General features: G+C 59.8%; 12 protein-coding genes across 12 annotated transcripts in view; 6 read left to right on the forward strand and 6 right to left on the reverse strand.

Moving 5' to 3' along the window:
- ACA1_087410 (ankyrin repeat-containing protein) overlaps positions 1–371 on the forward strand; it is a gene marked incomplete at both ends in the record, with an annotated part of 642 nt that extends 271 nt beyond the window's left edge. The window contains 2 exons of the mRNA XM_004338524.1: positions 32–157; positions 282–371. Of these exons, the coding sequence (XP_004338572.1) occupies positions 32–157; positions 282–371 (216 nt within the window). The remainder of the gene's footprint in view (positions 1–31; positions 158–281) is intronic.
- Positions 372–463: 92 nt separating this feature from the next.
- On the forward strand, positions 464–2,478 carry ACA1_087420 (Ras family protein; the record flags this gene model as incomplete). The annotated part of the gene is made up of 10 exons (XM_004338525.1): positions 464–569; positions 640–836; positions 946–1,008; positions 1,080–1,162; positions 1,318–1,374; positions 1,443–1,523; positions 1,607–1,730; positions 1,820–1,968; positions 2,044–2,136; positions 2,226–2,478. The coding sequence occupies 10 exons, from the start codon at positions 464–466 to the stop codon at positions 2,476–2,478; spliced, it is 1,206 nt and encodes a 401-aa protein (XP_004338573.1).
- A 173-nt stretch (positions 2,479–2,651) lies between these two features.
- On the reverse strand, positions 2,652–2,876 carry ACA1_087430 (uncharacterized protein; the record flags this gene model as incomplete). Its single annotated transcript, XM_004338526.1, is given in 2 exon segments — positions 2,652–2,800; positions 2,813–2,876. 2 exon segments carry the CDS (start codon positions 2,874–2,876, stop codon positions 2,652–2,654), a joined length of 213 nt encoding a protein of 70 aa, XP_004338574.1.
- Positions 2,877–3,555: 679 nt separating this feature from the next.
- ACA1_087440 (cysteine proteinase) lies at positions 3,556–4,612 on the forward strand (the record flags this gene model as incomplete). Its single annotated transcript, XM_004338527.1, has 2 exons — positions 3,556–3,967; positions 4,032–4,612. The coding sequence occupies 2 exons, from the start codon at positions 3,556–3,558 to the stop codon at positions 4,610–4,612; spliced, it is 993 nt and encodes a 330-aa protein (XP_004338575.1).
- Positions 4,613–5,697: 1,085 nt separating this feature from the next.
- On the reverse strand, positions 5,698–8,182 carry ACA1_087450 (Ras subfamily protein; the record flags this gene model as incomplete). The annotated part of the gene is given in 12 exon segments (XM_004338528.1): positions 5,698–5,953; positions 6,024–6,116; positions 6,188–6,336; positions 6,394–6,517; positions 6,621–6,719; positions 6,923–7,011; positions 7,083–7,145; positions 7,218–7,435; positions 7,481–7,601; positions 7,697–7,738; positions 7,750–7,945; positions 8,022–8,182. The coding sequence occupies 12 exon segments, from the start codon at positions 8,180–8,182 to the stop codon at positions 5,698–5,700; spliced, it is 1,611 nt and encodes a 536-aa protein (XP_004338576.1).
- Positions 8,183–8,404: 222 nt separating this feature from the next.
- Positions 8,405–9,776, reverse strand: ACA1_087460 (peptidase; the record flags this gene model as incomplete). Its single annotated transcript, XM_004338529.1, has 3 exons — positions 8,405–9,386; positions 9,464–9,629; positions 9,707–9,776. The coding sequence occupies 3 exons, from the start codon at positions 9,774–9,776 to the stop codon at positions 8,405–8,407; spliced, it is 1,218 nt and encodes a 405-aa protein (XP_004338577.1).
- A 527-nt stretch (positions 9,777–10,303) lies between these two features.
- ACA1_087470 (uncharacterized protein) lies at positions 10,304–11,502 on the reverse strand (the record flags this gene model as incomplete). The annotated part of the gene is made up of 4 exons (XM_004338530.1): positions 10,304–10,654; positions 10,786–10,874; positions 10,978–11,063; positions 11,174–11,502. 4 exons carry the CDS (start codon positions 11,500–11,502, stop codon positions 10,304–10,306), a joined length of 855 nt encoding a protein of 284 aa, XP_004338578.1.
- A 366-nt stretch (positions 11,503–11,868) lies between these two features.
- On the reverse strand, positions 11,869–13,155 carry ACA1_087480 (transcription factor iia, alpha/beta subunit protein; the record flags this gene model as incomplete). Its single annotated transcript, XM_004338531.1, has 5 exons — positions 11,869–11,976; positions 12,072–12,176; positions 12,254–12,430; positions 12,526–12,789; positions 13,042–13,155. 5 exons carry the CDS (start codon positions 13,153–13,155, stop codon positions 11,869–11,871), a joined length of 768 nt encoding a protein of 255 aa, XP_004338579.1.
- Positions 13,156–13,681: 526 nt separating this feature from the next.
- ACA1_087490 (uncharacterized protein) lies at positions 13,682–14,764 on the forward strand (the record flags this gene model as incomplete). Its single annotated transcript, XM_004338532.1, has 1 exon — positions 13,682–14,764. The coding sequence occupies one exon, from the start codon at positions 13,682–13,684 to the stop codon at positions 14,762–14,764; it is 1,083 nt and encodes a 360-aa protein (XP_004338580.1).
- Positions 14,765–15,223: 459 nt separating this feature from the next.
- ACA1_087500 (peroxidase) lies at positions 15,224–19,240 on the forward strand (the record flags this gene model as incomplete). The annotated part of the gene is made up of 20 exons (XM_004338533.1): positions 15,224–15,407; positions 15,654–15,699; positions 15,762–15,817; positions 15,886–15,966; positions 16,051–16,137; positions 16,234–16,381; positions 16,461–16,566; positions 16,695–16,796; positions 16,919–17,013; positions 17,149–17,237; positions 17,314–17,390; positions 17,472–17,551; positions 17,643–17,744; positions 17,871–17,963; positions 18,047–18,143; positions 18,273–18,342; positions 18,445–18,500; positions 18,609–18,695; positions 18,845–18,948; positions 19,060–19,240. 20 exons carry the CDS (start codon positions 15,224–15,226, stop codon positions 19,238–19,240), a joined length of 1,941 nt encoding a protein of 646 aa, XP_004338581.1.
- A 68-nt stretch (positions 19,241–19,308) lies between these two features.
- On the forward strand, positions 19,309–22,652 carry ACA1_087510 (protein kinase domain containing protein; the record flags this gene model as incomplete). The annotated part of the gene is made up of 12 exons (XM_004338534.1): positions 19,309–19,490; positions 19,591–19,781; positions 19,944–20,221; positions 20,368–20,538; positions 20,637–20,811; positions 20,951–21,059; positions 21,161–21,367; positions 21,487–21,591; positions 21,667–21,802; positions 21,943–22,079; positions 22,155–22,407; positions 22,494–22,652. 12 exons carry the CDS (start codon positions 19,309–19,311, stop codon positions 22,650–22,652), a joined length of 2,103 nt encoding a protein of 700 aa, XP_004338582.1.
- A 149-nt stretch (positions 22,653–22,801) lies between these two features.
- Positions 22,802–24,502, reverse strand: part of ACA1_087520 (diacylglycerol kinase) — a gene marked incomplete at both ends in the record, with an annotated part of 2,577 nt that continues 876 nt past the window's right edge. The window contains 7 exons of the mRNA XM_004338535.1: positions 22,802–22,887; positions 23,031–23,295; positions 23,390–23,534; positions 23,651–23,754; positions 23,891–23,995; positions 24,079–24,263; positions 24,368–24,456. Coding sequence (XP_004338583.1) covers positions 22,802–22,887; positions 23,031–23,295; positions 23,390–23,534; positions 23,651–23,754; positions 23,891–23,995; positions 24,079–24,263; positions 24,368–24,456 — 979 coding nt within the window. The remainder of the gene's footprint in view (positions 22,888–23,030; positions 23,296–23,389; positions 23,535–23,650; positions 23,755–23,890; positions 23,996–24,078; positions 24,264–24,367; positions 24,457–24,502) is intronic.

Raw genomic sequence — 24,502 nt, forward strand, 5'->3', positions numbered from 1 at the left:
GGGCAGGACGGGTCTGATGGTGGCGGTGGAGGCGCGCCACGTGGAGATGGTGGAGCTGCTGCTGGCCAGCGGAGCCGACCCGCACCACCGGTCGAGCGTCGATGGCATGCACGCCCTCCACGTGCTCGCCGAACAGGGCCAACGCGACTTCTGCCTGGTGCCTACCCCCGCACCCCGCCCTGGCTCGTTCAGTTCGTGGTGTGTGTCGTGTGTCGTGTCGTGTCGTATGTGATGAATGTCCACACACGCATTCATGAGTCGCGTTTCCCCCCAAGGAGCAGGAGAAGCCGGCGGGCATACTTCTGCTGCAAGTGCTGCTCGAGGCCGGCGTCGATCCCAACGTGCCCACCTCGTCCAGCAGCGAGGTGTAACATTGCGTTGCTGCCGCTTGTGGTGATCACTCACTCTGATAGCGCCCTGTTCAACTAATATTGTGGGGCATCACCAGACGGTGTTGCATCTGATGTGCCTGCGGGGCAATGTCGAGGGCGTGCGCGAGCTGCTCGCCCGGCGCCTGGTGGCCGACATCGACGCGCGCAACACCCACGGCGACACCACCCTCCACTACGGTACCCCCCCCCGCACCACACTCGCGGTCGGGCTGCAACCGTGAGGGGAATGAGCTCACGTTCTCAGCAGCGGCGCGCAAGGGCCACGACGAGATGGTGCGGCTGCTGGTGGCCCACGGCGCATCGCCAGCGGTCGAGGGTCGCTTCGGCACTCCGGCCCAGGCGGCAATCGAGTTCGGTCAGCACCACATCGCTGAACTGCTCCGGAGCCTGGCGCGCCCCACCGAAGACGGCGCTCAACGACTGGGCCTCCACAGTCTGCCTCCGGTACGCGTTGTTCTCACCGCCACCACCACACCATCGCCCCACCGCACATATGTTTGTTATTACAATGCACCACAACGCACAAGGTCAGTACTCTGACTATTGCTGTCAGGAGGTGGTGGTGCACGTGCTGTCGTTCGTGGCCAACGCGCACGACCTCTGCTCCCTTTCCATGGTGCCCGACGACAGCCCTCTCAGTTGAACATTATTTGGGGATTTTTTTTTCATACCAGAACCCAACAACAGGTGAGCCGAGCGTTGGCGGCGGTGAGCCGGGACGACGCCCTGTGGAAGCCGCTCGGTCACCCATCGTGGGCCGATCACCTCAGGTTGGTTGGCCCAGGCACCACTAGACACAATCCACACGCACACGCACACGCACACGCACACGCACACGCACACGCACACGCACACGCACACGCACACGCACCTTCAATGATACTCAGGAATGGAAAACGCAACACACACAACACACAACACCAAGCAGCGAAGGAGGATGGAAGGGCGCGTACATGAGGTGGCTGCGCGCTGCCGTCTCGCAGTTCAGGCACGTTCAATGACACACAACGTAAGACACACGATTGAGCATAGGCTAAGCCACGACCACAGGAAACGCGACACCCACACTCTCCCACTCAAGCCATCAACACCTGGCGACTACCTGGCCAAAGTGGTCATGCAAGGCGACTAGTACGGCACTTTCCTCATTTCTACCCCATCTCTAGATTTGGCTGTGACACGCACACCGCACACCGCACACCGCACACGCGTAGTGGCGCAGGAAAATCGGCAATCATCCGCCGCTACGCGCGTGACGAATTCGAAGCCCATCATTCTCCGACCTTCGGCGCGGCCTTCGAGCGCCGCTGTGTGGAGTGGCATGCCAACAGGATCCAGGTGTGCATCTACGCACCACATTCATAATATGACACGCGCTCACACACAACCGCACACACTACCGCACACGCACGTGATTGTGTGGTCAGTTGCAATTGTGGGACATGAGCGGGCAGGATCGGTACAGATCGCTCTCGCCGATGTACTTCCGTGGCGCGCACGGCGCGGTGGTGGTCTACGACATCGCCAACAGGTCGACCTTCGACAAGGTTGGGCGCTGGCTGGAGGAAACACGCACGTACGCTCTCTCTCTCTCTCTCTTTCATGTTGCCATTGGCAATCTGACCTCAATTCATTCAACGCGCACCACCAGGTACGGACAAGAAGGCTTGGTCGTGGTGGTGGCGGGCAACAAGACCGACCTGGCCTCCTCGACCAGACGCGCTGTGACCGAGCTCGAGGGCAGGTAGGTACAACTTGTCAAGTCAAACATCATTTTTCTTTATTTTTTCTTGTGTGACATGGGCACACATGGCAACGTTGACAATGACACAGGCGGAAGGCGGAGGAGCTGGGCGCGCTGTTCTGCGAGTGCTCGGCCAAGACGGGAGACGGCGTGGCTCACGTGTTCGACCTCCTCGTGGGTGGCCTGATGGGCGGCTGGCAGCGCGTGGCCCACATGGCGACGCCGGCACACGTGCCCAGCGAGGCCCTCCTCGCCCAGCTCTTCCCACACGCCACCGCCGTAACCAATAGCAGCGCAGGCGCCAGCACGCAGCAGCAGCCACCAAGGTGTGCCCTCCAGTGATTGGCCTGGAGACACGCCCAGAGGAGCAAGAGAATTCTGGAAAACGGAATACTGCAGGGACCTGAGCGGCTGCCCACCTTCTGTGTGTGGCTTGCAAATAGCAAGCCCAACAAAGATCAGGAAGGCCCAGCCACCTCACGTGGCTGTTATGGAGGGGACAAAAATTGTGGAAATCATGGGGCTGAGGAGGCAGAGGGTCTCAATTCATGCTTTGGATCTGTGCAATAGCTGGCATTAAGCCAGTTCATTGCATAAGATGCGTCCATGTTGGCTTGGTGGAAATCGACGTCGTACTGGCCCGGCAGCTGATCGTACGCCACCGCTGCGGGCGTACCGCGGGTGCGCGCCCACACATCGTACTCCTGTCGCACCTGCGTGGCAGCCACCTCGGGATCCATCTTGCCCCACCCACAACACATCGCCGTACTCACAACGTGGTGGATGATGGGTGTCGCGGCGTTGATCTTGTCAACTAAGCGGTGCACAAAGGAAGTGGGCAGGTGGCAAGGCTCGCTACCTGTTCGTAGACGCAAACGATTTCCATGGTGTGTGTGGCGCCACTCCTTACGCAGATGGTCTGCGCCATGCCGTATGTCTTCATGGCAGGATCGGCGGCCTCCCACGTAATGGCTGTGCCCTCGTTGGTCACGTCAAAGGTCTAGGCCCGACAGGGGACCTCGGCGTTTGCGACTGCCAGCCTTGATGGCTTTTTCCAGCATGCGGCCAAAAACAACGGTCCCGCCATTGTCAATGGCGCAGAGGACCTTGATGACGCAGGCCACCTTGTCTAGGAAGTCTTGTTCTCACAAGTGAGACTGGTCTCGGCCGCGACGTCAAGGCGGACGTCTACTTGTTCGGCGTCATCCTGTGGGAGCTCCTCACGCGCAAGTGTCCCTACGCCGACGACAACTTCATGAGCGTCATCACCGCCGTCATCGACGGCAAGCCTCGAACGTTGCGCGTGGTGTCGACAGGAAAAATTGGCGCCAATTTTCAATTAGCCCATTGGTTGTCCAATCGGCCACTTTTGCAGCACAAAAAAATTGAAAACTCCTTCTGTTGTTCTGTGTTGTCATGATGCTGCGCCTCACCACCGCTCTCCTTCTTGCCCTCTCCGTGGCCGTCTTCCTCGTCGCCTCGGCCGCTGCAGACAAAGATGATGACCATGAGCCTATCCGGCGCAAGTTCCTCGACTGGATGACGACCCACAACAAGTCCTACGCCAACCCGGAGTTGGCCCACCGGTGGAACGTGTGGCGCGAGAATTACCGCTTCATCGAGGAGCACAACCGCCAGAACCACACCTACAGCCTGAGCATGAATCAGTTTGGTGACCTCACCTTTGACGACTACAGGGCACTCTACACCGTCACGATGCTACCGTTCAACGCTTCCAATTACGACGTCCACAATGCCACCTCCTCCGGCCTCGCCCGTCGGAACGTCGACTGGAGGAGCCAGAACTGTGTACAGAGAGTCAAGAACCAGGGTACCATGCCCCCCAAAGAAAGCCCACTTTTTTCGCTGCCAATCTTACATGTAGCATTTCCAAGGTTCGTGCGGGTCGGATTATACGTTCGCCGCCATCGGCGCCCTTGAAACTGCCCACTGTCTCAAGCATCGTCAGCTCCTCGACATGTCCGAGCAGCATCTCGTTGACTGTGGCGGCCGGGGCTGCAGCGGCGGTTGGATGCAAGACATGTTCACCTACCTGCAAAAAAATGGGGGTGCTACAGCCCAGGCCGAGTATCCCTACACGGGAGCCGTCGCTCAGTGCCAGGCTCAGAGCAAAAGGAAGGTTGCGCAGGTTACGTCGCACAAGATGATACAGCGAGGTAATGAGAATGATCTCATGCAGGCACTCTCCACAGTCGGGACCATCGCCATCGCCTACAACGCTGGGACCCAAGCGCACGCCTACTACCGAAGCGGAGTTCTAGACGTCCCTGGCTGCGGAAATACTCCCACCCACGCCGTGCTGCTCGTCGGCTACGGTAACGAGGGTGGCAAGGACTACTGGCTCCTCAAGAACTCGTGGGGCACAAGTTGGGGCGAAGCCGGCTACTTCAAGTTGGTACGCGGCAAAAACATGTGTGGCATCGCCGATTGGGCCTCCTATCCCATCATCGCCTAAGGGACGCTCTCCTGTTATTATTGTTGGGAAAACACTCTGTGTACAATCCTTTTGCCGGCAGCGTTTGCATCATCGGGAGGGTCGCAACGGACGCGGCCACCTCCGGCACCGGCGTGCTGTGCCAAAGACTGCGACTTGGCGGGGACCTCGAGGGGGCCGCGGGGAGCCATCCCCTCTAGAAGAAGGTCGCCTGTCCGAATAGAGCAGAGCGAAGCGGGCCGCGTGCGCAGATGTCTGTCGTCCAAGGAGAATTCGAGGTTGATCTTGGACGACAGCAGGATGGGTGGTTCGAGCGAACGTAGGCTTGAACGATGTTGAGTGCGGCGTGCACCTCCTTGCCGCTGTCGATATCGGTGAACCGGTGCGCGAGCAGCCTGTCGCAGTGCGCGAGCAGCCTGGCGCCAGCATGGCCCAAAAGGCGTTCGAGGTCTTGTCGACTGGTTGTGGCAGCAGCATCGTCGGCGCACATACGAGGAACTGCGAGAGCGACGGATTGGCCGACACCACGATAGCCGATCCGATGGGGAGAAAGGGTCGACCGATGAAGTCGCGGTGGCCCAACATTCCCATGAGTTTTACACACTGGCTCTATGCCCGGCCCCATTTCGCGTCTGTAGGCACGGTCGATCCCGCCGTCGGACGGCGAGACAAAGGCCCTGTTGCGGGTGCACCAGCGCAGGTCTTTGATGTCACTCACCGCTGATGCCGGTGCCGTTGAACTTGGCGTTGACGTACTCGATGAAGTCGCTGTCGAGCGCAACGAAGCTGAGGGTCGGCGTGAACATCGTCGAGATGGCGACACCTGTAGTTGTTCGGCGGTAGCCAAAACAACGCAGTTTGTTGCGACCCCAATAATTTTGAGGCTCTCACACTCCTGTTAGCGTGTGCGTTTGGAGGAGCGTTTATTGGGGGAGCACCACAACGGCATTGATCGGGAATCGTCTGAAATCGGGAACCGCTCAGGTCCCCAAATCATCACACCAGCCCTGGCAGCCTGAAAGCTGTACATCTTACTCGTTTTCGTTCTTGTTTTCTCGGCTCCTTCCCGCCCGCAACGCCGTTGAGAGTGGCTCCAGGCCAATCACTCACTGGAGCGCACACCTTGGTGGCTGTTGCTGCTGCGTGCTGTCTCCTGCGCTGCTATTGTTGGCGGTGGTGACGTGTGGGAAGAGCTGGGCGAGGAGGGCCTCGCTGGGCACATGTGCCGGAGTGGCCATGTGGGCCACGCGCTGCCAGCCGCCCATCAGGCGATCCACGAGGAGGTCGAACACGTCAGCCACGCCCTCGCCCGTCTTGGCCGAGCACTCGCAGAACAGCGCGCCCAGCTCCTCCGCCTTCCGCCTGTCATGCCAACGATGTCGTGGCCGTGAATAAAAGAAAAATGATGATTGACTTGACAAGTTGTACCTACCTGCCCTCGAGCTCGGTCACAGCGCGTCTGGTCGAGGAGGCCAGGTCGGTCTTGTTGCCCGCCACCACCACGACCAAGCCTTCCAGCCCGTACCTGGTGTTGCGCGTTGAATGCAAGATCAAAAATCAGAATAAAACTGGCCAATTGGCTTGGAGAGAGCGTACTGGTCAATTTCCTCCAGCCAGCGCCCAACGTTGTCGAAGGTCGACCTGTTGGCGATGTCGTAGACCACCACCGCGCCGTGCGCGCCACGGAAGTACATCGGCGAGATCGATCTGAAACGCTCGGGTCCGCTCGTGTCCCACAATTGCAACTAATGTGCGGTTATGTGTGAGCGCGTGTCATATGAATGTGGTGCGTAGATGCACACCTGGATCCTGTTGGCATGCCACTCCACACAGCGGCGCTCGAAGGCCGCGCCGATGGTCGGAGAATGACGGACTTCAAACTCGTCATGCACGTAGCGGCGGAGGATTGCCGATTTTCCTGTGCCACTGTTGCGTGTGAGTGTGCGGTGTGCGATGGTGCGTGTGCGGTGATGCGTGTGCGTGTCATGGCCATTCAGGAGATGGGGTAGAAATGAGGAAAGTGCCGTACGAGTCGCCTTGCATGACCACTTTGGCCAGGTAGTCGCCAGGTGTTGAGGGCTTGAGTGGGAGAGTGTGGGTGTCGCGTTTCCTGTGGCCGTTGGTGAGCCTGCGCTCACGCGTGGGTGTCGTGTTGTCGTGTTGTCGTGTGTCATAGAACGTGCCTGAACTGCGAGACGGCAGAGCGCAGCCACGTCATGTAGGCGCCCTTCCATCCGCCCCCTTCGCTGCTTCGAGTTGTGTTTTGTGTTTTGTTTGTGTGGTCTGACGTGTGCCTACAACACGTGTGTAGTGGTGCCTGGTCCAACCAACCTGAGAATGTGGTGATCGGCCCACGACGGGTGACCGAGTGGCTTCCACAGGACATCGTCCCGGCTCACCGCCGCCAACGCTCGGCTCGCCTGTCAGAGAATGTTAGCCGTGTGCACTTCTCCCGATTGCTCAATGGGTGCGATGGGATGTCGTCGGGCACCATGGAAAGGGAGCAGAGATCGCGCGCGTTGGCCACGAACGACAGCATGTACACCACCACCTCCTGTTGTAACAAGCACGTATGTATCGCGGTAGGCGATGGTGTGGCGGGGTTGACAACAACAACGACGCGTACCGGAGGCAGACTGTGCAGGCCCAGTCGGTGAGTGCCGTCTTCGGTGGGGTGCGCCAGGCTTCGGAGCAGTTCAGCGGTGTGGTGCTGCCCGAACTCGATGGCCGCCTGGGCCGGAGTGCCGAAGCGACCCTCGGCCGCGGGCGATGCGCCGTGGGCCACCAGCAGCCGCACCATCTCGTCGTGGCCCTTGCGCGCCGCTGCCGAGAACATGAGAATGACTGCGGCCCAGGGCACACCGCGAGTGTGGTGCGGGGGATGGGTACCGTAGTGGAGGGCGGTGTCGCCGTGGGCGTTGCGCGCGTCGATGTCGACCACCAGGCGCCGGGCGAGCAGCTCGCGCACGCCCTCGATGTTGCCCCGCAGGCACATCAGATGCAACACCGTCTGGTGATGCCCCACAATAGCAACGAGCACAACAATTTAGTTATGCAGGGCGCAATCAGAGTCACCACACAAGCGAGCAGCAGCGCATATTATACCTCGCCGCTGGACGAGGTGGGCACGTTGGGATCGACGCCGGCCTCAGCAGGACTTGCAGCAGAAGTATGCCCGCCGGCTTCTCCTGCTCCTGGGGGGTGGAGTTGTGTATGTGTGGGCGCTGTTCGGCGAGCACGTGGAGGGCGTGCATGCCATCGACGCTCGACCGGTGGTGCGGGTCGGCTCCGCTGGCCAGCAGCAGCTCCACCATCTCCACGTGACGCGCCTCCACCGCCATCATCAGCCCCGTCCTGCCCCCCCCCCAAAATTGAGCTAATTGTGTTTGTTAGAAATAACTAAATAAATAAAAATGAACGCGGGGGGCACCAGCCAAGGTGGTCGACAGCGTTGATCGTGTGGTGGTGGTGGTGTGGCGGGTTCTCGTGCAAGAGCTGCCGCACGCGTAGCACGTCGCCAGCGGCCACCGCCTCCAGGAAGGCCTCACCAGCCACCGCCGCTTCTGCTGTTGTTGTGCACTCCTCCTCCATAATGGCTATTGCTTCGTCTTCTGCCGTCCAGGCCTGTTTTGTTTGGTCAGTCTGCACACTAAAATAATTCCTTGAATGGCGATTGGGCCAAACAGAAGCCCGCCTCTTCGTTCTTTCTTCGTTCTTTACTGTTTTCGTTTTTGTACTGTTTTTTATGTGCGTGTGCGTGTGCGGTGTGAATGAGACGCGGGAATCGGACGGAAACTCGATCCTAGTGGACGCCTAGCAGATCTGTTTGAGAAGGTAGTCGAACTGCCCCGGCCGTTTGAGGATGTTCTTGAGGTTGAGCGTGCCACGCCCAGCACCGACGTCACCGCTGGGGTTGAAGCAGAGCCGGCCGAGCAGGTCCTTCACGCAGTGGGCGTTCGTGAGGCGCCTGGGGCGTTTCTTGGACTTGATCTCGAGGGAGCGGTCGTAGGCCAGCAACCACGCGATGACGCCCGCGATGAAGGGCGCCGCCATGGACGTGCCTGAGGCGTATTGGTACCAGCACTCAGGCTTCGCGCCGGCGATGCCGGGCAGCGTGGTCTGCCCAGACGGAGGCGAAGTCGGCATCGGTATGATCCAGGTCGAGAGTATGTCCTCGCCTGGCCCAGCGGCGTCGATGTGGGCGCCACCGATCGAGGTGAATGCAGAAGCGCGACCGTGAGCGTTGACGCTGCCGACGCGGATGACGCCGGGGATGGTGGCCGGGAAGCGGATGTTGAACTGGTGGTTGCTTCCCGCGTTGCCCGCGGCGCAGACCACGATGATGCCCGAATTGATGGCTTTCTGAATCGCGTTGTGGAGACCCTCGTGGTACTTGAAGCCGCCGAGGGACATGGAGATGAGGTCCACGCCCTGCGCGATGGCCCACTCGACACCTCGAGCAACGTCCTCCTGCTTGACGTTTTGATGCTGGTCGGCAACCTTGGCCACGTAGAGCTGCACTCCGCACGCGACGCCCGAGCGTGCGCCGGCGATGATGCCCGCGCAGTGCGTACCATGGCCGATCAGGTCGAGGCACGATATCTCTGAGTCCACAAAGATTGCCGTCGCTGCTATGGCCCCTGCGAGATCCGGGTGTGCCCAGTTCACCCCCGAGTCGAGAATTCCGATCTTGATCTGCTTGAGCGCGGCCAACCGCGCAGCGTTCGACGCGAAGAGCTTCGTGCAGGCCAGCTCCCGCAGTCGCTCCGCTTCTGGCTTGTGAGCGGTGTAGAGCCTGGTTGGTTCCCCGAGGCTGGAGGGTGAATAGCGACGTCAGCCGGCCGGAGGCCTTCTTGGCGGCGTAGGATCTACTTACGCGGCAACCCCCGCGACAGGGCAGTGAACGGATCGGTGTTGGTCTCGTCGATGTAGACAATCTTCACCTGCGGGTACGAGCTCCGAAACGACTTGAGTTCGTCAGGCCCCTCGATGTGCACCTGCTCGAGCTTGGGCATGGGCGGCAGGTCCTTTGGCAAGACTGTCGCACGCGATCGATCAAGGTGTTATAGTATAGAGAGAGAGAGAGAACAAGAAGGTCTGTTTGATAGATGGTACCGTCGGTGATGAGCACGCGCAAGGCGTCCAAGGACACGTGGGGCACGTGCCGCAGGAAGACGTAGGGCATGGCCAGCACCTCGACGTGCGGGAAAACAGGGTCGGGCAACACGGCGCGCACGTACTCTACGTTTGACGCCGGCCACGCTCTCCGAGTTTGACAAGCGGGGCTCAACAAGACCTTGACTGCTCTTGGAGACCAAAGGCGCAGCATCCGAATCTTCTCCAGATTTGAGGGCGTGGGTGGTTGCGGGTACCACTCGGTGTCGCTGAGCTTCCAATCCAGCAAGTCGAGGTGTGGTGCGAGGTGTAGTCCCCTTTAGGTCTGTGCCGCATAATCACGCGCCATTCGCCGAGGGTAAGACTGGTGATGGCATTGGGCGCATTGTCGGCGTGCCGCGGGCTCGAGCGGTTCGTCTTCTCGTTGTCGAGATGCCCAACTTCCTCCTCGCCTTCGTCTTGTCTCCTCTTCATTGATTTGATTTGAGTTGCTTCCCCTTGCGTTCCGGAAGCTGTCGTTTTGCTGTTTCCTATTGGTTGCAATAATAGTAAGAAAAAATTCCTATTGGCCGCAAAATGTATGGGGAAGGCACTGCGTCAGGCAATGACACACTCTGCGCCGTCTTGTTGATGGTGTCCCTGTGCCGCCTGTCGGTCATTACGAGGTTTTGCTGAGGCCGACGACGAAGATGAAGCTTCACCGGCATCATGTGGTGGTGGCTGCTGGTTTTCATCTGTTGGCGAAGGAGAAGAGGAGGAGACGCGGGCGTTCATGCGTTCGAGCAGATCGCGCGCGGTGGCGCTCGCGGCCCTCTCCTCCTGCTCCCGCGCCTCTCGCTGGCGCAGGTCGGTCGGCAGCGGCAGAGGCAGCACTTGCTCCTTGTCGATGGCCAACAGCTTCGCTCCGAACGCGCTGATGCGACCTGGTGACTTCATCGCGTCCTCCTCCTGCACGCACGCGCGCGCACACGTACACACACACGCACACACACGCACGCACACACACACCGCACACCACACACATCGCAAGCGGTTGAGCGGGACAGATCGCGACTGAGAGGGAGGTGGAAGGCGCGTACAAGTTGGAGCTGTACGCCGATGCTGTGCCGCAGGGCGTCGTCGACGGCCTCACCGCTCCGCTTCAGCACCGCGCACCTTCGCTCCAGCTCTGTGTTGTGTGTAGCGCCATGCGTCGATTGTTGGTGTGAGTGAGAGTTGAAACCAGCCAAGAAGAAGATGATGATTCGAACAAGATGAACCACGCCAGAGACCTGTGAGTGTCTCAAAGACCTGGTCCAGCTCGCGGTCGAGGTCCGCGCACCAGCCTCGCCCATCCATCAGGTCCGTCAGCGCCATTCTGTCCCACAACAAATAAAATAAATATGTAAATAAAATAAACAAATAGTTTAAATCAGTAAATAGCCACATAAAACAATTATTGTTAAATTTATAAATAAATAAGGGTACCCGCAGGCCTGGGCTTGCTCGGGGTTGGGGTGGTGGTCCAGCCACGCGTAGAGCTCCCCCTGCACTCGCTCCCCCGCGTCATCTTCCTCCTCCTCATCATCCAGCAGTGCCCCGTGTGGCTCGCCCGCCGCACAGAAGCTTTCCTTGCTCCTCGCCCCTTCATCTTGCGCCATCATGGGATTGATGAAACCCCCACTCGGGCTCGGCCCGTAGTGCTCGCCATGCAGCGCGAAGAGGCGGGCGACCACAGCGCCCTGGCGCGCGGTGAGCGGCGCGCCGTCGCCCCACCCCAACCCCACCTGCTGGCGCTGGTGCTGCCAAGGCTCCATCATCTGTCAAGATCAACTCGTCGCGATCAGGACAGAAATAAAGAAATAAAACAAAAACAGATAAATAAATAAGGAAGAGATAACAAACTTATTTGTTGTGTCTTCGTTCGCGGCGGAGAGTTTCCTCCGTACAAAAAGAAGAAGAGGCACTCGCACCTCTTCATCACCCTCCTCCCTTTCTCTTTTTTTTTGTGTCCTTTGTTCGCGTGTGTCGTGCCGTGTGCCGTGCTGAGTAGATTCCGTTGCGCATCGCAGCTTCCCTTCGTTCGCCTATCTATACCCACTGCGCCCGCAGCCCTCGCTCGTTGCGACACGCGCGCGCGCGGCGGAGAGTGCGTGAGGAGATGATCGATCTTCTCCATCATATCACCACTCGAACTCTCCGTTGGCCCGGTTGAAGAGGTAGTCCCGCCCGTTCAGGTGCATCACGCCCGCCTTTAGATTACACTTTCTCTTGTTCTTGATGCGCGTCACCTGCGCACGCGAAGTGTAGAGCAGCAGCGTTCAGAACTTGTGATGCAGCACGGCACACACGGCACACCCACGACACGACACGACACGTGTCATACCTTTTCGAATTGGCAGAGGGCGATGTTGTCTGTGTCGGGCTCCTCTCCCTCTTCATCGTCCAAGTCCGATCCCAGATCCTCGTCGCCATCGTTCTCCTTCTTGATCTGAAGGTGGTCGTAGAAATTGAGCGTTGAGTCGCTAGAACTGAAATGAAGACACGGCAGGACGAATGTGTGTGTACCCCCAGGTCGTCGTCGCCATCGTCGTCATCGTCGTCGTCGCCGCCATCGTACTGGGGAAGGTTGCTGGGGTGCTGGGGTGCGGGACGCCCTCGTGCCTGCGCAGCTGCGGCAGCGGATGTCGGCTGCCTTGCGGCCGAGTAGGCCGCGAGCGAGTTCGCGCTCCACTCCTGCGGCGGCTGTTTCCGTACAAACCACAACAAACAGAAACAAGAGAGTTACAGATCGGGTTGACTGGTATGTATGTAGGAAAGACGTGTAGTGCAAGTAGTACCATGTAGGGCTGCGGCCGACCGTACTGAGGTTCGACTGGTGGCTCTTGAGGCTGTGGGTGGGAGTAGCCAGCCGCCGCCCGCGCCATGTGCTGTGCGTACGAGGGATTGAGGAGGAGAGCGCTCTCTGGCGGCATCGACGCCGAGTCGAGGTTGTAGGCGTTGTTGCTGTAGAAGTAGGCCAGGTGCTGGTTCACGTCGGTTTCGGCCGCGGGAGCCGCTGGCTGCGCGGCAGTGTCCGACTGGGCCAGCTTTGCTTCCCACACCTGGGCAAAAAGAAGAAAAGAAAATAGGAGGAAATGTAAATATGTGCGGAATGCGCGAAAAAGTAGAAAAGGAGTTCGCGAGCCGCAGCACAACACAAATCAATTTCATGCGATGATGGCAAATTTGCATTTGAATGATAGAGACTGGATTGGAAGGCCTTTAGTTGAGGCGCTACGCCGCGAGGCCTCGCGGTGTGCAAGAATTGATTGTGCGGGGTAGTTGCACAAAAGAGATCTGTGATCACAGCGTACCTGCTGCAGCTCTGCAAGGACTGATTCGGGGATGCCCTCGCTGAGAAACTCGTGCTTGATGTTCTTAATGACATCTTCCATCACATACTTGTAGACCGAGCTCGTGGAAGTCATCTCTCTCTCCTCCTGTGCACGCAATCTCTCTTCCTAATGTTTCTTCTCCCTGGACGCCCCCTTTCGACCGTCTTGTGTGGCCTTTTGTTTGCCGAAACTGAGCGTAAATAAAGGCCCTGCGGTCTGTCCCACAATGGCTGCGCGCGCATTTTTATGTCGACACTTGCACACCTGCTTCGCATTCTTGAATTGTAAAGCCATTTCGAATCTGCTTTTTGCATTATTCGAGCTCGGCCTTCTTCCTGTCTGGAACGTCGCCAAACCCAAGATTCTCATAAGCGGGCGATAACAAGTTATCGACATCTCGCTTTCGAGGAGGTACCTCTTTGTCACCCGCCTGGCTCCTCTTCCCGCTCTCGCGCTTGGTACCCGATCAGATTCAAAGCGTTTTGAATCGGTTCCATCTCCATCATCTCCATCTTCCCCCGCCTGCAATCTCTACGCGAATCGATCCCCTTTGTGCACGCGTGGAGCTTCCTCCTCACCGTCAAAAACTCTACAGAAGATCCGGTAATAAAAAACAAAGATGGGCTCAAGACAACGCAACGGCGGATCTTGTGGGCGATGCTCGTGCATCCTCGTTGTGCTGGCGGTGGTCGTCACCGTCGGCCTCATCGGGTGGAATTGGGCCGGCCACACGCTCACCGCCAATGGCCAGCTCTCGGCCGGCTCTTTTAACCCCTACGCGGCCGAACGCGAGGCGCTGGCCATGGAGCGCGCCTCGCTGGAGCAGGAGCGCTCCTCGCTCGACCGCGAGCGCGAGGAGCTCGAGATCGAGGCCGATCGCAACCGCAAGGAGGCAATCAAGCTCGACCACGAGCGGTCCGACGTGGAGCGCCACCGCTCCGACGTGAAGCTGGCCACGGCCGACATCGAGAAGGACCAGGAGGAGCTGACGCTCGGCCAGGCCAAGCTCGAGAAGGACCGGTCCGAGCTGCAGAAGACCAAGCAGGCGCTCGAGGAGGAGACGGGCAGAGTGCAAGAGTTGCGCGAGAGCCTCGAGGAGATGCGCGAGCGGCTCTCGGCCGAGAGGGCTAAGGTAGACATCGACCGAGCCGCCGCCAAGGACCTCATCAACGCCGTCAAGAAGATGCAGGAATCGGGCTTCAGCAACGCCGAACAGGAGGAAGAAGAGGAGGAGTCCACAGATGCGGAAGCCACCGAAGACGAACCCGTCGAAGAGGAGACCGCCGAGGCAGAGGCAGAGGCAGAGGAGACCGCTGACGATGTCGGCGATGCTGGCGCTGACGAGTCTGCTGAAGAGGTCGACGACCAGTCGGCTGCGGAGGTCGACGACGCACCGCAGCAGACCGATGACGACGCGACGGGCGCTGAGGATGACGGCGACGCCGTCAACGAAGCTTCTGATGACGATGCGAACACCAACGCAGCGGTGGTCGACGACAACGACAATCTGGTGGAAGCCGCGACGCCCGCAAAGAGCGTCTTCGTTAAGAAACCGGTGCCTCCCTTGCGCGGCGGCTTGGGCGCCAAGCCCAACAAGATCTACGCCAAGCCCAAGGCCAAGGCGCAGCAGCCCGCGCCTCCTCCCGTGGTCCCGTCCAAGAAGAACACCAAGAGGAAGCCCACCAAGCAGCGCAGTGGCTGATCAATGCCGTCTGTGCGCACCACACACCAGCCCTCCACCCCGGCCTTGGTTTTTTTAAAACTTCAAATCAAAAAAATCAAAAAAAAATCAAACCTAACACGCCCACCACCTCTATGGTCTTTGGCCGCCTAACACTAGTGTAACACTACATCTAGTGACCACCTGATATACCATTTAGGGCACTGTATTGCTTTTTGGTATTTGCTTTCCTTTTCGGGCCTTGAGGCGCATGACAGGGTCGGTTCGCATGTCCACACGCCCAAACAGTGGTGGCACATGGGTCCCACACATGTCGGGATGGCGGCGAGGTGAGTCAGCTCTCTCGAAGGTCGTTGGCTTGTCCGTGTCTGGCTGAGCTTAGTCGGGCCTCCACGGTAAGGAGACAACAGAGGAAGACAGGCGAGGTGAAAGTTAGAGAGATAGGGAGGAAGAGAGAGAGAAAGAAAGAGGAAGAAGAAGATGGAAGCGGCATCGTCGATCAGGGCGTCGATGGTGATGATGGCGGTGTGGGTGTGCCTGGTCCTGCTTCTGGGCACGGGCCGAGCAGCCTCGCAGAGCGTTGAATCGGTCGACCCAGGCTTGGACGCTCCCTACGCCTCCGACTACAGCCTGTCCGCCCCCAACTACACGCGCCTTGCTGGCGGTACCCCCTCCTTTGCGGCCTGGATCGCCTTTCTTTGTGGACCGCTGCTGATTCACCATCTTGCAAAAGGCTCGCGCAACAACCTCGCCAACACAGCGTGGAACGCAGGATCGACCGCTTACATTTCGAGTACGTCGCGATTAATCAAATCAATCTTACGAACCAATCTCTTGCAACACAGCATTAATCCTCATCTTTGATTTCACCCCCCATCATTCAATTAACAATCCGATTGATCGTCTGCAGCGCTGGTCCCCCACGCATATGATGATGGGATCAGCGCCCCAGCCAGGTACTCCTGCCCCCCCGGGGTCTCCTTGTCCTTCTTTCACTGACGACTTGTCTGTGGTGCAGGCCAGACGGCCCCAACGCGCGCCTGGTCAGCAACAAGCTCTTCTCGCGGCTCGCCAGTACGGACCTTGCCCCCCCCCGCCGCATTACAGCTAACTCTAACACCTCCTCTCCTTCTCTTGAACAGAGTCCAACAAGCTGCTCACCAACGATCTGCAAACGATCTGGGGCCAGCTCATCGTGCTCGACGTCTGCAACACCCTGCGAGGTACCTCCACCCACCCTTCTTTTCTGGCCCAGGCCTGGCCCAACTGCCTTGTATCAACGTGACGCGTGTTGTGTCCGAACAAAGGGCCGAATTTGCTTGGTGCGCAGTACACCGCGTTGAGGGGAGGCCGCAACTACTCCATAGAACACTTTGGCGTCCCCATTCCCACCGGTACAGAACCTTCGCATCGGGGGCACATCGCTCGAGTACCAACACACCGGCTGACGCTTCTGTTGATGTGGTGCGGCGTGATGTGGTCTGTGCCAGACGACGTGTTTCTGAACCCGTATGCCGAGGAAGACCTGGAGTGCGCGGTGGAGCGCTCGGCGCCCTACCCGCCCACCATGGACGTCGGGCAAGTCCGCCAGCAGATGATGGACATCACCGGCTGGATCGACGCCGGCTGGCTCTACGGGTACACACAGTAGTGTCGTTGGTCGTTGGTCGTTGGTCGTGTCGTGTTGTGTGACTCACACACGCGGCGATGACCACAGCACTTCTGGCAAGAACGGTGCTGGGCCATTCTCCTGGGCGCAGATCCGCGAAGACAGCGGCGTATCGTGCAAGCTGAACAACGCCAAGTGGATGGCGCCCTCTCTGGTGCGTCCAAACTTATGCAACAATTGGTCGTTGTCGGCTTTCTCTGTCTGCCGAGCAGACGCGCCTGTGAGTGTGCGGTGTATCTGTCGCTGCTGACACACACACATCACACCCACAACACCGCACAGTTCGGTCTGCATTTCACGCCCGATTCGGGAACGACGCCCATCTGGAAGATGAGAGGTGACCTGCGTACCAACAAAACGCCCGATCTCATTTCACTTACCGAGGTTGGTTCATCCCTCTTCTCCACTCTGTGCGTGCGCGCGCGACGGTGTATGTTGCGGTGATGTGCCGTGTGCCCTTGCGTGCGCAATGAAACACCAACCTTGGCGAGGGGCCAAAACAAAAGGTGTTTGGTCTCGAGCACAACCGCCTGTGCGACGAATTCGCCGCGGCCCACCCCGAATGGGATCAGGAACGGCTCTTCCACGAATCTCGCAAATGGTACCCCCGCCTCTCCACCACGTTTCGCAATCTTCTCCACCAACCACCACCCACCACCCACCACCCACCACCCACCACCCACCATCGTCGTCGTCGTCTACTCAACGACAATGCGGACACTCTTGGAAAAAACAGGGTCATCGCCTACCTGCAGAAGATTTCCACTCGCGAATGGCTGGCTGCGGAGATGGGCTCCCCCCTCAACTCCACCCACTACAGCTTGTGTATAGGCCTACAGATCCTACCACCCCTCTACTGGTTGTTTCCTCACCCCCTTCACATACTCACCAAACCTCACAGACGGCTACGACGCCACGGTCGACCCGAGGATAGAGAATTTCTTCTGCTCCGTCGCCTTCCGCTATGGACACTCACAGGTGTCGTGCGTGTGTCGTGTGTGTGTGCGTGTATGTGTGTCGTGTCGTGTGATTAACCAAGTTGTATTTGCACACGTGCAGGTGAATTCCCACATTCCTCTGCTCAACGATGACTACCAGGAAAGCGAACTGGGCAATGTCCTCGTGCGGGACTGGTATTTGTACGTCATTGCCCCATCCCATGCCTTGCCAATGTTGAATGTGAATGTGGGAGAGAGCTAATGTCAGAGCATTTTCACTGAATTCAATCAGCGCCACCAAGAAGATGATGGACCTGGACATGGCCCCGTCCCTCCTGCGCGGCCTTACGGTCACCCGCCAGGGCCTTGTCGACACCTCATTTGTCGATGATCTGTACGTTACTTTCCACTTAGCGTTGTGCACAATTCAGATTAGATAGACTTATCATGTAGATATATGATAGATATATGATAGATATCTGTGAAATCTAATAGTAATGTTGTGCACACGTGTCCACAGCCGCAACTACATGTTCTCGTCGGTGGCGTTCACCCAGTTCCAACAACAGGAAGCGTGCCCGGACTTGGCCGCAACCAACATTCAACGCGGCCGGTACGCCAACGCGCTCCTCTCATAGTGCTGCCCGCGGGGCGCCCTGGAGACACTCACTCGCACACACCCTCGCCGCGGCGCAGCGATCACGGCATGCCAAACTACAACGCGGCGCGTGAGGCGGTCGGCCTGGATCCCGTCGACGCCTGGAGCGATCTCATTTCCGACGCCGAACTCCTCGTACGCCCCCGCCTCCCCGCCCCGCCGTTCTATCGAAAAGAAAGTTCTCTACCTACCCACATACGAGACCCTGGAGAGGCTCACAAGCATTGTATCGCTCGAATTTCCTCTCTCTCACACTTTACACAGGCCCTCGTCGAGTCGCTCTACCCGGATGGCCCGGACTCGGCCGACCCGTATGTGGGCGGCCTCCTCGAAGGTATATCCCCAGGCCGCACCTCTCCTAACGCCCCTTTGGTTGCTGTTGTTGTCGTTGTCGTCGTGGTCGTCGTTGTTGTTCTCATTGCGGCATGTTCCACAGAGCACGTCCCCGGAGCGGCTGTTGGAGCTCTCTTCCGAGCAGTCGTCATGAACCAGGTACGCGTGCGTGTCGCGCCATTTGTTGGTGTTGGGGAGGTGTTGTGTCGTGTTGCGTGTCGTGTCGTGTCGTGTGTGCTAAGACGCACATTGCCCCAATGTGTTCAGTTCGAACGACTGCGCAACGGCGATCGTTTCTGGTACGAACGAAAGGGCATGTTCTCTGCCAACGAATTGACTCAGATCTACCAAACGGTGCGCTGTCCTTGCCCCCCACCACCACATTCCACAACGCATTCCACAACACAAGCCCTGTCTTTGCGCGCATTCCTGTTCTCACCGGGAATCGGCGATGTGGGTCGTGTGGCTGATCATTTAAACCACACCGTGCGGTGGACGACCAGACTCTCATGGACATCGTCAACCGCAACATGAACGTCAGCAAGTGGGGTACCGTGCCCGGCGACACCTTCTTCCTCCGGCAGCGCTACCTCGCCAACATCGGTACGTTGATCATGCGTGTGCGTGTGCGTGTGCGGTGGTGCGTGTGCGGTGGTGCGTGTGCGGTGGTGCGTGTGCGTGTGCCGAAGCTCAAATCGCCGGTGCGGTCTCGATGCAGGAGGCGACCAGTTCTTCTCGGGACTGGGCGACTACGATCACTTTGTGGAGCTGTCCCCGGCCTACCGCCTGTCATGGACGCCCAGAGTGGCCAGCAACGAAATCGACCTCATGATCCAGGTACCATTCATTTTTCATCGCACACGCACGCACGCGCACGCACACGCACACGCACGCACTGATCGTGTTCTCTGTGCAGTGCCGTACCAGCGGATGGGTCGGTGTGGGTTTCAGCCCGGACAACGGCACCATGAAGAATGGCGACATCGTCGTGTGCTACCGGTCGGAGGATTATGGCTGGCAATTCCTTGATGCCTACGCCCTCGACGTCGGTGTGCCCACGGCCGACTCCACTTTGCCCGGCGGCACCAGCGACTTGAGCCAAACCTCCGGCACCTACGCCGATGGTGTCGTTACCTGCAAGTTTACCCGGTGCGTAAGTGTGCGGTGATGTGTGCGGTGTGTGTGCGGTGTGTGTGCGCGCACGCGCGCGCCCGTGCAAAGCTTGTGGTCTGAACGTCTGTGATTGCAGAAAGATCAATTCAGGAGACCAGTGGGACAAGGTGATCGGCGAGGGCTTCGTGAAGGTCATCTTTGCGTTCCACCCGACGTCCAACGAGCTCATCTACCACGGACCCACGCGTTCCTCCGCCGCGCGCCTCAACCTCCTCAACACCTGCATCGGCCCCAGCTGCCTGGTCACCACCTCCTCCAGCGACACCGGTACACTCCCGCCACACACTCCCGCCTCACACACACACACACACACACACACACACACACACACACACACACACACACACACACACACACACACACACACACACGACCGCACACGCACACGCACACGCACACACACATTGCTGATGAGTTGTTTTGTTGTAGCGGCGGTGGTGGGCGGCGTGGTGGGCGGCGTGGGCGGCCTGCTGCTGCTTCTGCTGTTGGTGCTGGTGGCCATCTTCTTCCTGCTGCTGGCCCGCCGGAAGAAGAAGGAGGAGAAGCTGCGCCTGGCCGAGCAGTGGTCCGACGAGGAGACCGACACGGAGATGGACGAATTCTCGGGCTCGGAGTCGAGCATGCTCCATTCGTCGGCGGCGGGCATGGCCATCCGCCGGCTCTCCATCACCGACCTCGAGACCTCCAACATCTCCTTCGAACCCCAGGTCAGTCGACTAGCCTGCGCCCCCACTATCGCACGCGTACGTCACAGTCTTGTCTGACAACCGCACACGACACGACACGACACACGCGCACCGCACACACAACATCGCACTACACGACACGACACGCGACACGACACACGATACAGGTGCTGATGTTCGGTCTGGGCAACAACGACAAGTGTCCGGTGGACAAGGAGGTGAGCGATGAGTTTGTGATCACCAACCACGGACCGACGCGCAAGTTCACCTTCTTCGTGCCCGCCGAGAACGAGAAGTTCACCTGCCGCCTCTACCCCGGTTCCGGCGTCATCAAATCGGTACAGCACCAAACCGCACACACTACCGCACACACCACACACCGCACGCGCCACCGCACGACACACGCTGAAGCGACCAATGTTGATGTGCCACGCAGGGCAAGAGTGTGACGATCAACGTGCATGTGGTGCTGCTGATGACGACGGACATCGAGCGCAAGATCCGATTCGATGTGGAGGGCCTCGGCTCCTACCTCATCTCCATCAAGCTCGTCGGCGAACTCTCCACCAAGCTCGACCCCGACGACATCGACATGCTCCAGCCCCCCATCGGTTCGCACACACCGCACACGACACGACACGACACGACACGACACGACCAACGACACGACACGACCAACGACACGACCAACGACCAACGACACGACCAACGACATGTGGCTGAAATTCTTCCGAAACGAAACCATCATAGGCCAGGGCTCGTTCGGCACGGTGTTCAAGGCCAACTACCGCGGACAGGAGGTGGCGGCCAAGCTGCTCAACTCCCAAATGGACAAGCGCCTCATCGCCGAGTTCCACCGGTGCGCCGCCGCCGCCACCTTAATCAAAAGCGTGCCACACGTCGCCAGCCGCCTTAACTACTACTACGCCACCTTAACTCATGACTGGGAGACCACGACAGGGAGGTGGACATGATGACGCGGCTGCGGTGCCCGTGGGTGATCAACTTTGTCGGGGCGTCGTTCGTGCCCAACAAGATCTGCCTCGTGACCGAGCTCTGCACGCTGGGCTCGGTGGGCGACGTCATCTTCTCGCAGCGCAACTTCAACTACCTCCTCGTCCTCAAGTTCGCCATGGACATGGCCAAGGCCATCTCCTTCCTCCACACGTACGTCTCCAACGCTGTGTGGCAGCCTCAGCTCAACACTGACACGTCATCGCGTGTCGTGCGTCGTGTGTCGTGTGTGTCGTGTGTGTCATGTGTGTCATGTGTGTCGTGTGTCGTAGGAACCGAGTGTTGCACAGGGACATTAAGCCGGACAATTTCCTGATTGTGGCGCTCTCTTCCAAGGCCCCCGTCTCGTGCAAGATCGCCGACTTTGGTACTTCCAGGTACGCACACACGACACTCGATGACGACACGACACGACACGACACGCACGGCTTACGATGTGTGCGGTGGTGCAGGTCGATCCAGCAGGCGCAGGAGTTCTTCAACCACACGGCCGCGCTGGGCACGCCCATCTACATGGCCCCCGAGATCCTGGACCACAAGCCCTACTCGGCCAAGGTCGACGTCTACTCCTTTGCCATCGTCCTCTGGGTTCTCTACACCAGGCACGCCCACCCCACTCACCGCACACACCCAATCGCACACGCACACACTCTACCGCACACACCGCACACGCGCGACCGCACACACCGCACACGCGCTCATGTGGGCGGTTGGTGTGCAGGAGGGAGCCGTACACGGAGATGAAGCGGGCGTGGGACATCCCGAAGGCGGTGCTCAAGGGCTCCCGGCCGCCCATCCCCGACCACTGTCCGCGGCCCTTCGCCGACCTCATCATCCAATGCTGGGCTCAGGACGCCGCCGACAGGTTCGCTTCACCGCACACGCACACACGACACGACACACGCACACATTGTAACACGACACGACACGACACGCGCAGGCCGGAGATGGCGGATGTGGTGACGCAGCTGGAGAAGCTGTTCGAGGAGGAGAAGGCGCTGAAGGGCGACCGCGACGAGGCGGGCGCGGGCAAGAAGGGCGCCGGCGCCAAGAAGCCGTCGGACCGGGCGCAGACGGCGCGCGGGCATGACGACGACGCGGCCGACGACTCGGACGAGCCCGCGGCCGAGGAGATCCGCACCGGCACCTGGGCCGGCGGCCGCAAGGGCATCGCCCTCGACGACTCCCCCGCCGTACGCCCGCCTGCGCGTGTCGCCTCGCGTGTCGTGTCGTGTCGTGTGCGGTGCTGAGGAATGTGAGAAATGTGTGTGAGTTGCAGGAGAGGGAGGAGAGTAGTTCGAGCGGGAGCAGCTCGAGCGATGAGGGGGAGTACGAGGAGGGGAGCGTCAAGGGCAAGGTGCAGAAGAAGCTGGCCTCGTCGATCAAGGGCAAGGGCAAGGAGAAGAAGGACAAGCGCAACTACACCGGCGGCTTCTAGAGGACACCGCACACGCACCGCACACGCCGCGCACACGCCGCGCATAGAGCATCTATGGCACACGACACGACACGATACCGCACGCACGACGCACGACACGCGCGATACCGCATCGCGAACGAAAGACAGAAAAAAGGAGTTCATTATTATTATTGGCTGTTTTCGGGGACGCGCTCCATGTCCTGCGTCAGGAACGACCCGTGGTTCATCAGCGCACCGATCCAATCTTGCTTGTCTGCACACCGCACACGCACACACCGCACACACCGCACACACCGCACACACCGCACACACCGCACACACCGCACGACACACGCCCGCCGCACACGCAGAGTTTAGGAGGCGAGATGGTGAGAGGGGGGAGAGGGGGGGGCGTACCCTCTTCAGAGTCGGTGTAGAGGTACCACTCGCGGGCCGGGGTGGAGATGGTGAAGCTGGTCCGGGCCGCCGGGTCTTCGGTGACGGCGGAGAACTTGAGGTCGATCTTGCCCTTGGCCTTGGTGTCCTGCGTGGTGGTGTAGTAGTAGAGGGTCGAGTCCTTGAGCACGAACCACCGCGTGCGCCACGACATGGGCCCGGTCTGGCCCTTCTTCTGCATCCACCCCGTCTTGGTCGGCTTCGACACGCTCGCCACCGACTCGCTCTGCCACCACCGCCACCAGATGAGGGGGCGGGTTGGAGGGGGCGGGAGGGGGCGGGAGGGGCTGGAGGGGGCGGGCGGGGCTGGAGGGGCGTACTCGGCACAGCATTTGGGAGCGTTTGACCCAGGTGACGTTGAAGGTGGCCGGAAGCTCCTGCAGCCACGGCTCGCCGTCGATCTTACACGGCAGCGGCGGCGAGTCGGGCTTGTACGTAATCTCCACCGACTTGCCCTGCGCTATCCTGCATATCGCACACGCCCACCGCACACACCGCATGAACCGCACACGCCCACCGCACGCGCCGAACCGATGGTGAGAAATGGCGGCGTGTTGGGACGCGAGGGAGCGCGGACGTACCGCACGCCGGTGGCGAGGCCGGCGCCGATTTGGCTGAAATGGAACACGCTCCGGATGCCGATCAGCTCCAACTGCCCGTCGTTCATCGACACCACATCGAATCGCTGTGTGTCGTGTCGTGTCGTGTCGTGTCGTGTCGTGTCGTGTCGTGTCGTGTCGTGTCGTGTCGTGTCGTGTCGTGTCGTGCGGCGAATGTCAGAAAAAGGAGAAGACCGTGAGAGGGGGTGGGGTGCTGCGTACGTCCTCCTTGGTGGTGCCCCACAGGTTGAGGCCTCCGGCGTAGGAGGGCAGGTTGAGCAGAATGAGGCCCTCGATCTCCGGCAACGGCACCGGGATCCCGTCCACCTGCGCTCACCACGTCAGCCCGCGTTGAAGGGGGCTGAAGGGGGCGGGCGGGGGCGGGTGGGGGCTGGAGGGGGCGGGCGTACGGAGAGCTCGAGGATTTTGTCGAGGGTGGCGGAGGCGAAGAAGGGGGCGCTGATGGCGTCGGTGAGCATGGCCTTGGCGCCGAGGCCGGCGTACCACAGCTTGTTGATGCCCCGCGTGGCGAACAGGAACGGCGACCCCTCGCGCTTCTTGTGGAAGTCCAGCGCCACACGCGCGTCCGCGAACCCTGCGTGCGTGCGCACACGCCCACCGCACACGGGTGAGCCGATGGGCGCGCACGGTATGTGCGGCGAGCGTGTGCAGTGGGCGTGTGCGGTGGGCGTGTGTTACCGAGGGAGAGGTAGTTGTTCATGCAGTGCTCCTGGGTCTCGGTGGTATCGCCGCTCTGCGGGTCCACCGTGTTGATCTGCACCTGCCATCTGTACTCCCGCAATCAGCGCGTGCGGTGTGCGCGTGTCGTGTCGT

The sequence above is a fragment of the Acanthamoeba castellanii genome (genome assembly GCF_000313135.1).
Source record: "Acanthamoeba castellanii str. Neff unplaced genomic scaffold scf7180000084639, whole genome shotgun sequence".
Taxonomy (NCBI): domain Eukaryota; phylum Discosea; order Longamoebia; family Acanthamoebidae; genus Acanthamoeba; species Acanthamoeba castellanii.